We start from the raw sequence: 13117 nt of genomic DNA on the forward strand, positions 1-13117 counted from the left end.
CATGCTGGGGAAGCCTGGCAGAAGTGTGAGGCTTCTGCGTGCACTGCTTCTGCAGCCAGGAAGCAGGGAGGACGAATACTGGTGCTCAAACTATTTCTCAGTTCATCCCAGGACCCCAGCCCTGGGATTCACATTTAGAATGGTTCTTTCATCTCAACGCAACTCCCTCATACACACGCCCAGGTGTGTTCGTGCGCGCGTGCGTGCCTTTTCTCAAATTTATTTATTGTATGTGCCTCTACAAGGCTCCCCCACCTCACTTTATATGTAAGGGTATTTTTCCTGGATGTATATCTGCTGCATGTTCATGTAGTGCCTGAGGGTAGGGGTGTGATATGGGGGGGCCGGTGCTGGAGTTACAGTTTGAGAGAGTTCTAGGAATCAAACCCAGGTTCTCTGGGAAAGCAGCCAGTGCTTTTACCTGCTAAACCATCTTATGAGGACCTAGTCTTTTTAAAAAAAGATTTTATTTTACTGTGTGAACCTGTGGGGGTTTTTTGAAGGGGGGGTGGACACCACATCCCCTGGGTGCCCCACTCCTTTAGATGGGATCCCAGGCAGCCCATCTCAGAATAGGTTTGGTGCCTCCCTTTGGGGACTCACCTGCTGGAGACCAGCATCCAGAGCAGGCAGAGCTCCCAACTAAGCTTATCTCTTAAGGTTTAGGCAAGGCAGAGAAGATAGGGCTGTCTGGTCTGCTAGCTTGGCTAGCAGAAGGAAATGGAAGGTGGGGAGGTTTGGCGCAGCCACCGTCCCCAACCCACAGCTGTGGGCATCATCAGCCTGAAGAGTCTGGACTTTTGAACAACATTGGAACCATTAAGACTATATAGAGTCTCCTTTCTAATTTTTTTTCTTTCGATAGAGTTTCTCTGTGTAGCCCTGGCTGTCCTGGAACTCACTCTGTGGACCAGGCTGGCCTCGAACTCAGAAATCCACCTGCCTCTGCCTCCCAAGTGCTGGGATTAAAGGCATGCGCCACCACTGCCCTCTCTATAGAGTCTCTTGAAATTGGACTGAATACATTTTGCATTGTGAGTTAGCCATGGGCTGGGTGTAGTGGCACACATCTGTAATCCCTGTACTGGGGAGGCTTACCTAGGGACTTAAGGCCATCCTGGACCACACAGTACACGGGCCAGCCAAGGGTACAGAGAGAGCCTGTCTCAAAACAAGACGAAGTCACAAATCTTCAGGGGATTTGTTACAGGAATGCTCTGGATTGAGTCTGAAATGTCCACCACAGGTTTGTTCCCAGCTGGTAGTGCTGGATTTAGGGGTGTCGAGAGCTTGAGGAGGTCTAGAGCCTGGTCTGTGGAGGTATGTCAACAGTGACAGGCCTTTGAAGGTTGTTCCCACCCCTGGCTCCAGCATTTCCTCTGCTGCTGTGGACTGGGCAGCTCTGCCAGGTACAGCCCTCTGAAACCATGAGCCTGGTCATTCTTCTCTTTTTGAAGTTGTTTCTGTCAGATATTTTGGTCACACCAAAAGCAAAAGCAATGGCTACAGCTCCAGACAGGTCTAACACAGGAGACTAAGTCATTTGGTTCCTCGGGCACAGACCCAGGGTCTTGGAGAGCTGCAGTCAAAAGCCACCAGCCTGCCTTCTTCCAAACCCCCGCAGCTGAAGTCTGGGTGGTCCTCATGGTCTTCTGGGAACCTGCAGTGGGGTGAGGTGAGGGAGGTGGGAGGAAAAACCCTCAGGCGCAGTACTGTGCCAGTCACTGTACAGGCAGGAAATATCTGGAAAGAGCCCTTGGCAGTGTCTCCCAAAGGCCAGCTACATGGCAGAACCACCAAATTCCTAAGCTACAGACCTTGTTCCTGAGAAGCAGCCATGGCAGTTCTGCTGGGTGAATGTGTTTAGGACCCACACCAGGGTTGGAGTGAAAGGATAAGCCAATGCTAACCCCCCTCTCCTATCAATACTGAAGGTTGGGTGGGGCAAAAGGAGGCTATAGCATAACAGAGGGAGAGAGAACCCAGTTACTCACAGTTGGGATGGGAAGGGGACCCCATCAGTCCATTGCCAGCCTTCAGGGCCTCGTCGGGCCCCCACCCAAGAGCCCTTGGTGACATGGTATTTTCTTAAGAAGTCCTGAGGGGAAAAAACAGGCAGTTACTCTTTGCACATAATGGTTCATTAGGGCATCTATTTCCTCTGTGGCTTCTGCAGGATTCCAGCACACCTTTCCAGGAAGTAATTGGCTCAAAGATCTTGCAAAATACCCGCACTTATGGAAGATAATCAGGATGCTTGCTGGTGGCCTGGCACTGTGCTTGGGCCAGTAGCCAGAAGGGCTGGTAGATGGGGGTAGAGAATAAGGTCAGGGGAGGCATGGGACACATTAATGGTGTAGTCTCCACAGGAGCAAAATTATTTTGCATGAGTTCAGTGGTGTTAAAGCCATTACAGAGGTGAGCGTGGGGCTGGGGAGATGGCTCGGGTTAAAAGGGCTTGCTTCCAAGCTTGAAGAGCTGAGTTCAATCCCTGGGACACATGATGGACGCAGAGCGCTAACTCCTCAAAACTGTCCAACCTCCACCCACACATTGTGGAATGCACATGTATGTCCCCCTCCCACAGTAATAAAATGCACTAAAACTATAGCATGACCTTAGCGATAAGAAGCAGAAGGTGGGCATGAATATTTACATAAGGAGTAACAGAAACCAAGAGGCCCTTCAGTCCAGCCAATTGGTACACCCCAGATCCAAGAAAGACCTTGTCTCAAGTGGCACCTGAGGAACAACACCCCAGATTGACGCCTGGCATCTACATGCAAGAGCACATGCATGCATGCATACACATCCACATGTGCAAGTGTACACATGGTGGTGGTGGTTTTTGTCAGCTTGACAAAAATAGACATAGCTGGGCAAAGAGAATTTTCATTGGGAAAATGAATGGCTCAGTAAGACTGGCCCACAGGCAAGTCCATAGCCATGTTTTCTTGGTTGATGACGATGGAGCCGCTGATAGCTATTCGTGGTTGTCACTTTGACAACATCTGTAATTAAGTAATCCCAAATGGCTGGGAACACCTGTGAAGGACTTTTTTGTTTCAAATAATTTGAAGTGGAAAGAACCACTTCTAATCTAGTCCCTTGAGGTGCGAAGATCCACCCTTAATCTGGCCTCACCTTCTGCTGGCAGCCTAGATAAAGGACGTGGAAGAAGGAAGCTTGCTCTCTTTGCCCCCTTGCTCTCACTCTAACTAGCAAGTCCATTCCTTCACTGGCATTAGAGCCTACTTCAGGATTCTGGCAGATACTGAAGACCAGAGGGACATCCAGCCTTATGGGCTGAACAACTGCTGGGGTTTTGAATCTTCCTTTGGTAGACAGCTAGTGTTGGACTAGCTGGACCACAGCTTGAGTTTGTATATATATACAGAAAATGTACACGTATGTGCACACATAATATTTATATTCACTCTTCTTACTCAAGAGAGCCATGACTAATACAGGCCATGTAAGAAAGCAGGATGAACAAGCTATGAGGAGCAAGCCAGTAAGCACTCCTCCATGGCCTCTGCATCAGCTCCTGCCTTCAGGTTCCTGCCTTGAGTTCCTGTCCTGCCTTCCCTAGGAGATGGGCTCTAAGCTATAGGAGAAATAACCCTTCCCTCCACCAGAAGCTTTTGATCATGGTGTTTTATTACAGCAATAGGAACCCTAACTAAATAGAAATGCTGTGACACACCTAACCATGTGGTTTTAGGAGGATGGTGAACTTTAGGCTGGAAAAGCCCTTGGAGTGCTCAGCTTTCAAGGAGCTGCTGTGGGAACATTGTCTCAGAAGATAATGCTGAGAGTAGGCCGGAGGGTGATGGAGGGGATGTTTGAGAGTCCTGTAAAGACTGTCAGAGCCAAGCTGGGCAGTGGTGGTGCACGCCTTTAATCCCAGCACTTGGGAGGCAGAGATAGGCAGATTTCTGAGTTTGAGGCCAGCCTGATCTACAGAGTGAGTTCCAGGACAGCCAGGGCTATACAGAGAAGCCCTGTCTCCAAAAACAAAACAAAACAAAAAAACTATCAGAGCCATCTGATATTTTTGAATTAAGAACCGCTACAGTGACACCTTTGCTTGGCTGGGCCGATTGATACTAGTCAGCTAGGGCTGGGATTAAGAGGAGACTAGCATCACGGAGGCAAAATTTTGTGGGAAGTGTTTCCTCTGTGGTCCAGAATAGGTCAAGGCTTCACCTTGTGCGGGCAGCCAAACCTGGTAATGAATGTGTAAGAGTTCCCCAGATGGTACTGGGTTAGAAGGCATGAAGAGATCTTGGAGAGCTGCTGAGGCTCGGCGGCCATTGGTGAATGTGCAGCCTCAGTTGAAGTAGAAGCCAAAGGATTGTAGGGGCCATGGAGAGAAGTGGAGGCTGTACACAGGTGGCAGGTTCAGAGTCCCCAAAGAGAGCCTGGGGAAGGCTAGGTGAAGGTGCAGCCCAGTTCCAGAGGAGACCCCAACAATTTGGAGATGTCAGGAACATGGATGACCACCAAGGACAGCAGCAGCTGTAGAGTGGAGCTGGCCTGGCCCTTTAGAACCGGGCTGTGAGTAAACCCTGGACTTACTGGGGTTGGATTTTGCTTTGCTCAAATCTGGTTCTTCCTTTTTGGGGTAAGAAAGTATTTCTAATTTTTTAGTATCTTAAAGTTGGGAGACTTTGGACAGTGAAGAGACTTGGGCTGTTTTAAAGAGACTGAACTCTTAAAGGATTTGAAAGTTTAAATACTGTGGGACTTTTAAATGTTGGCTGTTTTGTACTATGATATTTATATTAATTTCAGTTCTTGGGATAAACAAGGAGGGAAATACTACGGTTTAATAAGTGATGTCTTTGTGCATCAAGGGTCAATTGTGCTGACTGTTTTTGTCAACCTGACAAACCCAGGCATCGCTGGGATAAGGATATCTTTTTGTTTTATTTTTAAGACAAGGTCTTGTTACATAGCCCTGGCTGGCCTGAAACTTATGTAGGTCATTCCGGCTTTGAACTCAGAGATCCACCTACCTTTGCCTCCAGAGTGCTAGAATTAAAGTTGTGCAAAAAAAACACATCTAGAGGAAGAGGAATATTAAGAAAATGCTTGGGGGCTGGAAAGATGGCTCAGCAGTTAAGAGCACTAGCTGCTCTTCCAAAGGTCCTGAGTTCAATTCCCAGCAACTACATGGTGGCTCACAACCATCTGTAATGGGATCTGATGCCTTCTTCTGGTGTGTCTGAAGACAGCTATTATGCATTCAAACACATAAATAAGTAAATCTATATTAAAAAAAAAAAGAAAATGCCTGTATAAGAAAATGCCTGTATAATACGCTGCTGGTGCACACCTTTAATCCCAGCACTCAGGTGGATTTCTGTCAGTTCAGGCCTGCGTGGTCTACAAAGTGAGTTCCAGGACATTGAGGGCTGTTACACGGAAGAACTCTGTATTGAAAAATAAAAACGAAACAAAAACAACAAAAAGCTGTAGGTAATTCTCTAGTGATTAACATGGAAGGTCCCAGCCCATTGTAGGGGGTGCTTCTCCAGCAGGTCCAGCAGGCTGAGCAAGCCAGTAAGCACTCCTCCACAGCCTCTGCATCAGCTCCTGCCTCAGCTTTCTAGGTTGATGGACTGAAAGCTTGAAGATGAAATAATTCTTTTTTTTCCCCTTCCTAGGTTGACTTTGGTCATGGTGTCTTATCACAGCAGTATAACCCTAACTTAGACAGACAGACAGAGAGACCACACATGCACAAACACCCACACCCACACCCCCACACCCACCCACCCACCCACACACACACACACACGGGGAGGGGAGGCCCTTCCAGAGCTAAGATTCAGGGATCTGGGATGACACATACCCTCTCCTAGCCAGCCATTCTCACCTGGGTGTGGCTCAGCAGAGGCAGTGTGGCATGGTGGGCTGAGCAGAATGCCTGACTGCCCTCCCAGTCTTGGGCTTCTTCAGAGAGGTAGTAACAGTGTTCCTGAGACCACAGCCAGCCTTGAGGACATGGCTGGCACTTGGCTCCTGAAAGCAGAGACTTGTCAGTCAAGGGGAATGGCTAAGGAGCTATGCATCAATACACTGAAAAAACAAACCCTGGTCCCGACCTTGGCTAAGGAGGTGAATCTATGGGTAGGGAGCTGACAAGCGTCGGGTGGGAAGGATGGTGGCTAAAGAGAGTCCTAGGAAGGTTGGTTGTCCAAGTTCCCCTGGATAGAGGCTGGTGTTCTCATTACGTCAGGTCACAAGCTGTGACTGACAGGAGAAAAGGGTCAAGCTCTCTTCTCTTTGCCAAATAAGGCCTGTGTCTTCTTGCTGTACCTCATATCTGTCTCTGGACTCAAAGGTGCTGTAAATACATAGAATAGTGATGGGATAGCATACCGCCTCTAGAGGCCAGGGCCACAATAGCTACAGTGCAGGCAGCCAGCAACACAGCCATGACCACCAGAGCCCAGCGCAGAGACTTCATGTACTGGGGCAGCCCTGGAGAGGGAACAGAAAGACAAGTTATGAGAGGCCACCCCAACTAATACAACCCAGGACTATACTGGTCTCCACCCCACTCCACACACACCAGCTGCATGGTTACCTTGGCTCAAGACACAAAGGCAAAGCACCCAGGTTAGACCAGAACCTTATATTCAGGAGAGGCATGCTACAGTGCTCTCTACTTTCTTCTCAAATGGCTGGTAGAAGGCTCTACAACAGAGCAAGGGACTGGCATACATCATGTGCAGTGTGTACCAGGCAGTAGGTGTGGGCAAGGTGCTTACAGGCAGCAGGGGACAGAGAAACCAAGACAGGAGGGGTGACATGCCACAGAAGAGCAAGCAGGGGCTACACTGCAACTCCACAGGTCAAGGTCAATCAATCAAGGTCAAGTCCTGATGCTTCATTTCACTCAAGTTTTTTGTTTTTTGTTTTTGTTTTGTTTTGTTTTGTTTTCCCATCAAAACCCAGGTCTGGGGGCTGGCGAGATGGCTCAGCGGGTAAGAGCACTGACTGCTCTTCCAAAGGTCCTGAGTTCGGATCCCAACAACCACATGGTGGCTCACAACTACCCGGAATGAGATCAGATGCCCTCTTCTGGTGCGTCTGAAGACAGTTACAGTGAATTACACCAGAGCGAGTGGGGCCGGAGCGAGTGGGGCCAGAGTGAGCAAGACCAGCAGAAGGTCTTAAGTTCAATTCCCAGCAGCCACACACATAATAGCTCATGGCCATTTGTATAGCTATAGTGTACTTATACACATAAAATAAAATAAAATAAATATTCTTAAAAAACCCAGTTCTGAGGTCATAAAAGAAGACAGGTACAAACTCAGTGAGTGGACAGCAGCTGAGGGCCTTGTCAGTGGCTCCAGGGCCAAGGGCATGAGGTAGCTGAGAGGCTGTGGGCCCGGAATGAGAGAATGAACAACAGGAGACAGGACACACCCACCACTTTTCGATTATCTTATCCTTATGGGTTTTTCATTTGTTTTGTTTTGTTTGTTTGAGGGTCTCTGTATAGTCATGACTGTCCTGGAACATGTAGGCCAGGCTGGCCTTGAACTCAGAAAAATCTACCTGTCTCTGCCTCTGGAGTGCTGGGTTTGAAGACATGAGCCACCACACCCAGCTGTCCTTGTGTTTTGAGACAGAGTCTTACTACGTGTCCCAAGCTGGCTTCAAGCATGTGTTCCTCCCTCAGCTTTCTGACAAGCTGGGACCACAGGCTATAAGCAAGGATGGCACATGGCTCAGCAGGTGAACGTGCTTGCCAAGCCTAATGTTGATCTCTGGGACCCACATGGTAGGAGAAAATCAGCTCTTACAGGTTGACCTCCACATTCATCCAGTGATGCATACGTGCCACCCGCCACCAGTAAGAATATAACTGTAACCTTTAAGAAGTTGCTATTAGCCAGGCGTTGGTGGCCCACACCTTTAATCCCAGCACCTGGGAGGCAGAGGCAGGCGAATTTCTGAGTTCGAGGCCAGCCTGGTCTACAGAGTGAGTTCCAGGACAGCCAGGGCTATACAGAGAAGCTCTGTCTTGAACAAAAACAAAAACAAAAACAAAAAAAACAAACCAAAAAAGTTGTTGTTATGCTTGGCCCAAGACACAGTTTTAATAACTGAGTCACCCTGTTAGTGAGTACCCAGGTGTCTTACTTTCTTCTCCTGCTGTGAGTAAAAATACCCTGAGGAAAGCAACTTAGGGGGCAACAGTTTCTTCTGGCTCCCAGTTAAAGCGCACATTTCATCCTGGTGGGGAGGTAAAGGCAGAGGGAGCCCGAGGCAGCTGTCCCATCACGTCCACAAGGAAACAGTGAGGGACGACTGCATCCAGTGCACCGTTACCACCCCATTTTATATGTCTTTTCTCCTTTGAGGTAGGGTTTCTCTGGCTGTCCTGGAACTCTCTGTAGACTAGGCTGGCCTCCAACTCAGAGATCTGCCTGCTTCTTCCTCACAAGTGCTGGGATTAAAAGGGGGCACCATTGTGTCTAGCTCCCATCCTCAGGATTTCTCTCAGCCGGTAAGTGTATACTCAAAACATAACATAGTCATGCCAAGAAATACTAACCAGCAATTAAAAGGAATGAAGTGCTAAGTAGGAACATGTTAAACCAAAGAAGCCAGACAGCCAAGACTGGTGGCACAAGTCTGTAGTCCCAGAATTCAGGGGGTTGAGGCAGAGGCATTAAGGGTTTCAGGCCAGGGGCTGGAGATGGCTCGGGGTTAAGAACCCTGGCTGCCCTTCCAAAAGGCTCTCAATTTCCAGCAGCCATATAGGAGCTCACAACTAGTCTCAGAGGATCAGATGATGTCTTCTGGCCTCTGCAGGCACCGGGAACATGATGCAGAGATAGAAACACAGGCAAAACATACACGGTACAAGTAAACCACTACCAACAAAAACAATGTATATGGATCTCTGTTTAGAGATTCATTTTCAACAGGGCAATGCACCAGGGTCTTGTTCATGCTAGACGAATGCTCTACCACCAGACTTTGTCCCAGCCCTAAATTAAGGCTTGCAAATAATAAAAGCAGAACTGGAAAGCTTAGCCAAGACAAGGAAGATAAAGCCAGTCACTCTAGTCAGTTTAACTCATGCAGCGGAACCTGCATTTGGCTCTGACCCTCAAAAAGCAGAGCATGAGCCGGGCGGTGGTGGCGCACGCCTTTGATCCCAGCACTTGGGAGGCAGAGGCAGGCGGATTTCTGAGTTGGAGGCCAGCCTGGTCTACACAGTGAGTTCCAGGACAGCCACGGTTACACAGAGAAACTCTGTCTTGAAAAAACAAAAAAACAAAGAGGATGGCACCACACCACTGTTTTCTGTGTTTTTTTTTTTTTTTTTCCGTTTTTGTTTTTCGAGACAGGGTTTCTCTGTGTAGCCCTGGCTGTCCTGGAACTCACTCTGTAGACCAGGCTGGCCTCCAACTCAGAAACCCTCCTGCCTCTGCCTCCCAAGTGCTGGGATTAAAGGCGTGTGCCACCACTGCCCAGCTCTGTTTTCTCTTTTGAATATAGGTTCTCCACAGCTCAGGTAGCCTGGAGCTTTCTGGACCAGGCTAGCTTCAAACGTGTAGCAACTTCTTTGTACTGTCGCTGCCATGTAGGGATTGCAGCATCTGGTTCACATCTGCCACAGCTGGGTGGGTGGTGATTCACTCCTTTAATCCTGGCACTTGAGAGGCAGAGGCAGGTGGATCTCTAAGTTTGTGGCCAGCCTGTTCTACAGAGGGAGACCAGGACAGCCAGGGCTATACAGAGAAACTATCTCATAAAGCATGCAAGCAAGCAAAAAAAAAAAAAAAAAGATAGGGTCTCAACACATAGCCCAGGGTGGCCAAGAACACTTAGCTCTCTGCTTTAGCTTCCTGGGAGCTGGGACTTCAGGTGACAGTCACCATGCTGGGCTTACAAGGTGACTCTTAGTCACACAAGTAACACAGATACCCTCTATACACACTCAACTTGCAAAAACACAAGACACATCCAGATCCCCCTAATGTGTCTTCTCCCTGAAGGAGCTGGAGGGATGGCTCAGTGGTTAAGAGCACTAGCTGCTCTTGCAAAGACTCTGGGTTCAATTCCCAGCACCCACAATCTGGTTTACAACAAACTGCCTTAATTTCCAGTTCTAGCCGGGCGGTGGTGGCGCACGTCTTTAATCCCAGCACTTGGGAGGCAGAGGCAGGTGAATTTCTGAGGCCAGCCTGGTCTACAGAGTGAGTTCTAGGACAGCCAGGGCTATTCAGAGAAACCCTATCTTGAAAAACCAAAAAGAAAAAAAAAATTCCAGTTCTAGATCTGACAGCCTCTTCTGGCCTCTTAGGCACCAGGAATGTAAGTGGTATACAGACATACAAGCAGACGATCATACACATAAAATAAAAAAAACATATAAAAACATTGATAAAAAAAAAAAACCTAAAGAGGTGCATGTCACCATCCCTAGAACAGTGACTAAAGGCCATTTGACAGAGAGGAATTAAGGTTCAGACGGAGGTGAGGTTGTTGCTCAGCTGACCCTGGAATCGAGGCTGTCCTGGTCTCGGTGTAATCATGAGGGTCCTTACCCGAGAGGAGGAAGGCACAGCCTGAGAGCAGATGATCCAGCCTAATACTCCTGGAATCCACAGTGGAGGATCTAGTACTAAGGGGAAGTAAGGGATCTGCCCCAGGGCCTCAGTGAGAGCAGCACAGCCCTGCGGATAGCTCCACCTTAGACGAGGGAGTCAGACCTACGATGCTCACACTCCGAGATACTAGCTGGCATCAGCTAGAGGCACCAAGCGTGTAGGAAACTTGCAATAACAATGGCGAACTCATCCCACACTGCAAAAATCGGCCCACAGAATTCTAAAAGTTTTTAGTGATCTGAGTCTCTGAGCCCTCCTCCTATCTGAGGACCCCTGGATGCTGCCTCTCACCTAACCTTTCCATGGCCCCACGTTCGGGCAGTCTGCTTACTGGGCAAGGTACTAGCCCCTTCAGGCTTCTCTCTGTTCTTGCCAGGCTAATATGAACCTCTACCACAACCTAGGATGGCCCAGTAAACCAACCCCAACAGAGCAATTCCTTACTCGGGACTAACAGCCTTTAGGGGGCGCTGTACTGGCTACTGTTTTGTCAACTTGGCACAAGCTAAGGTTATCTGGAAAGGGGAACCTCCCTTGAGAAAATGCACCCACCAGATTGGCAAGTACAGCTTGTAGGCAAGTCTGTAGGGCATTCTTAATTACCAAGGGCGGGCGCGGGTGGAGTGGGGGTGGTACAAGAAAGCAAGCTGAGCAGAAAGCCAGGAAGCAGCTTTCCTCCGTGGTTTGGCTCCTGTTCCGGCCTCCAGGTTCCTGCTTCGGCTTCCCTTGATGATATACTATAACCTGTGAGGCAACAGATCCTTTCCTCCCCAGGTTGGTTTTGGTCAGTGTTTTATCACAGTAAGAAAAAGCAAACCAATACAGGGGTTCTCTGCACTGCTAGACTTGCCTCTCCTTCACAAGCAAAGCAAAACACATGCCCAGCCATCTGGCACGGGGACAGCTCAGTGTGTGCTGATGGATGACCCTCCTGAAGACGGAAAGGAGCCCAGCCTTTGGAAGTGTACCCAGGCCACCACTGCCACGTGATTCTGAATCACTTCCCCTCACTGTACCCAGAGTTCTACTTCTCCAAGATGCTTCGCACACTAAGAAGGAAGGAGAAAGTTTCCGGAAGGAGGGCTGGGGGTGGGGTGGGGTGGGGTGGCAGGATCCTGGGTTGGTTCTTATTAATTCTGAGACAGAAGCAGGATGGATTTGGGGACAGCCAGATGGGCTCCTGGTTAGTCTAGTTCAGGGACCGGGCACGAGCACCTTTTGAGCACTCACCTATGAGCGTGATGGCCCGCGGCAGTTTCTTGCTGTCTATGCCTGCGCGCTGCAGCAGCGCTTCGTCTTCTTTGGTCAGCCCGGGCTCGCGACAGCGGCAGCGGCAGCGGCAGGCGGGCGAGCCCGGGGGCACCGTGCAGCCTTCCGAGGGGCGGACCGGCTCGGTCGCGGTCGCTGCAAGCGGCGATCCTCGGTTCCACGTGGAGCCTGGTGACGGGGCGCTGGGCAGCCACTGGAGCGCGGGAGCGGAGCGGCGGGCGAAGGCTGGCGACTCGGGCACTGGCACGGTGAGGAAGCGCGTGGACGGCGCAGGCGAGGGCGCGCGACTAGCTCCAGCCGCGCCCACGGGCTTCACGCGCACGTCCACCTGCAGCTCCACGGGCGCCCAGGACCCGGACGCGGGCTCTCCTGACGCCGTCCAGGGCTCCTGCTCCGCCTCGCCATCCCGGGGCTGCTCGGCCCACGAAGGACTCGGCGACGGCAGCTCGCGGCTGCAGGAGCCCAGGCGGCGGAAGGCGCCGTAGCCCAGGCTGAGCGGCGGCACGCGCGGGCAACCGGGCAGGGCGGGAGACTGAGGCTTCTCCGGGAGCTCCCGGGGCTGCGCGTCCGCCGCCTCCCGCCCGCTCCGCTCGGGCCTCGGGCTGCTTTCGGAGGCTCTGGGTTGGGACGCCTCCGCCGGAACCTGCGGCGGCTCCATTTCCGAGGGCTCCGCTGGGGACCCGGTCTCGCCCTGACCTCCTCTCGACGCTTCCCGGCTCCTCTCCGTCCCGCACGCCGAGACCTCGAGACTCGCCGAGCGTCGCGTCCTAGGCTGGGTCCCCAGAAGCTTCGGGTCGTTTAAGTTGTCAACTGCACGCTTCACTAGAGGACCCTGTGTGATTGGCTGTGGCTATGGACTGGCCACGCCCCTCGGGGGCTCCAAGACCCGCCTTTCCGTGCCACAGGTTGCTGGGAGGACCCGGCTGAGTCACAGGGTGGCGGGTGGCCCTTAAGGCAGCCCTCGGAACCCCGGGACTGGCAGGTTCCTCCCTCTCTTTCATTCCCGAGCCCCACCCGTTACCCCCGCTGGCTTTGTGCTGCTGCGGGTGGATTCAGTTGTTAGACTGAGTGGGAAGCGATTGGTTAAATCTGCGTGGATAAGGACTTCAGAATTATCAGAACGAGGAAAAGGGATGATGACAGAAGGTCACCGGTTGGGGTTTGGAAGAGTGTGAAAGGTTGAAGTCCGGATTCCAACT

General features: G+C 50.8%; 1 protein-coding gene across 1 annotated transcript; it reads right to left on the bottom strand.

The window, feature by feature from the left end:
- Nucleotides 1–1191: 1191 nt before the first annotated feature.
- Nucleotides 1192–12905, bottom strand: Klrg2 (killer cell lectin like receptor G2). Its single transcript, XM_031381601.1, has 5 exons — nucleotides 11880–12905; nucleotides 6391–6492; nucleotides 5885–6030; nucleotides 1995–2098; nucleotides 1192–1660 (listed from the first exon to the last, which is right to left on the bottom strand). Exons 1-5 carry the CDS (start codon nucleotides 12574–12576, stop codon nucleotides 1540–1542), a joined length of 1170 nt encoding a protein of 389 aa, XP_031237461.1. The 5' UTR covers nucleotides 12577–12905; the 3' UTR covers nucleotides 1192–1539.
- Between the last annotated feature and the right edge of the window lie 212 nt (nucleotides 12906–13117).

This window comes from Mastomys coucha, unplaced genomic scaffold, assembly GCF_008632895.1.
Source record: "Mastomys coucha isolate ucsf_1 unplaced genomic scaffold, UCSF_Mcou_1 pScaffold20, whole genome shotgun sequence".
Taxonomy (NCBI): domain Eukaryota; kingdom Metazoa; phylum Chordata; class Mammalia; order Rodentia; family Muridae; genus Mastomys; species Mastomys coucha.

What these genes read in the sequence shown, in the direction of transcription:
- Klrg2 (XM_031381601.1), bottom strand. Translation starts at nt 12,576, where the DNA reads ATGGAGCCGCCGCAGGTTCCGGCGGAGGCGTCCCAACCCAGAGCCTCC. An exon ending in CTCTGCTGAGCCACACCCAG is followed by an intron (nt 2,099 to 5,884) that starts GTGAGAATGGCT and finishes TTTTCCCCTCAG; the next exon opens with GACTTCTTAAGAAAATACCA. An exon ending in GTCCCCTTCCCATCCCAACT is followed by an intron (nt 1,661 to 1,994) that starts GTGAGTAACTGG and finishes ACCCCACTGCAG; the next exon opens with GTTCCCAGAAGACCATGAGG.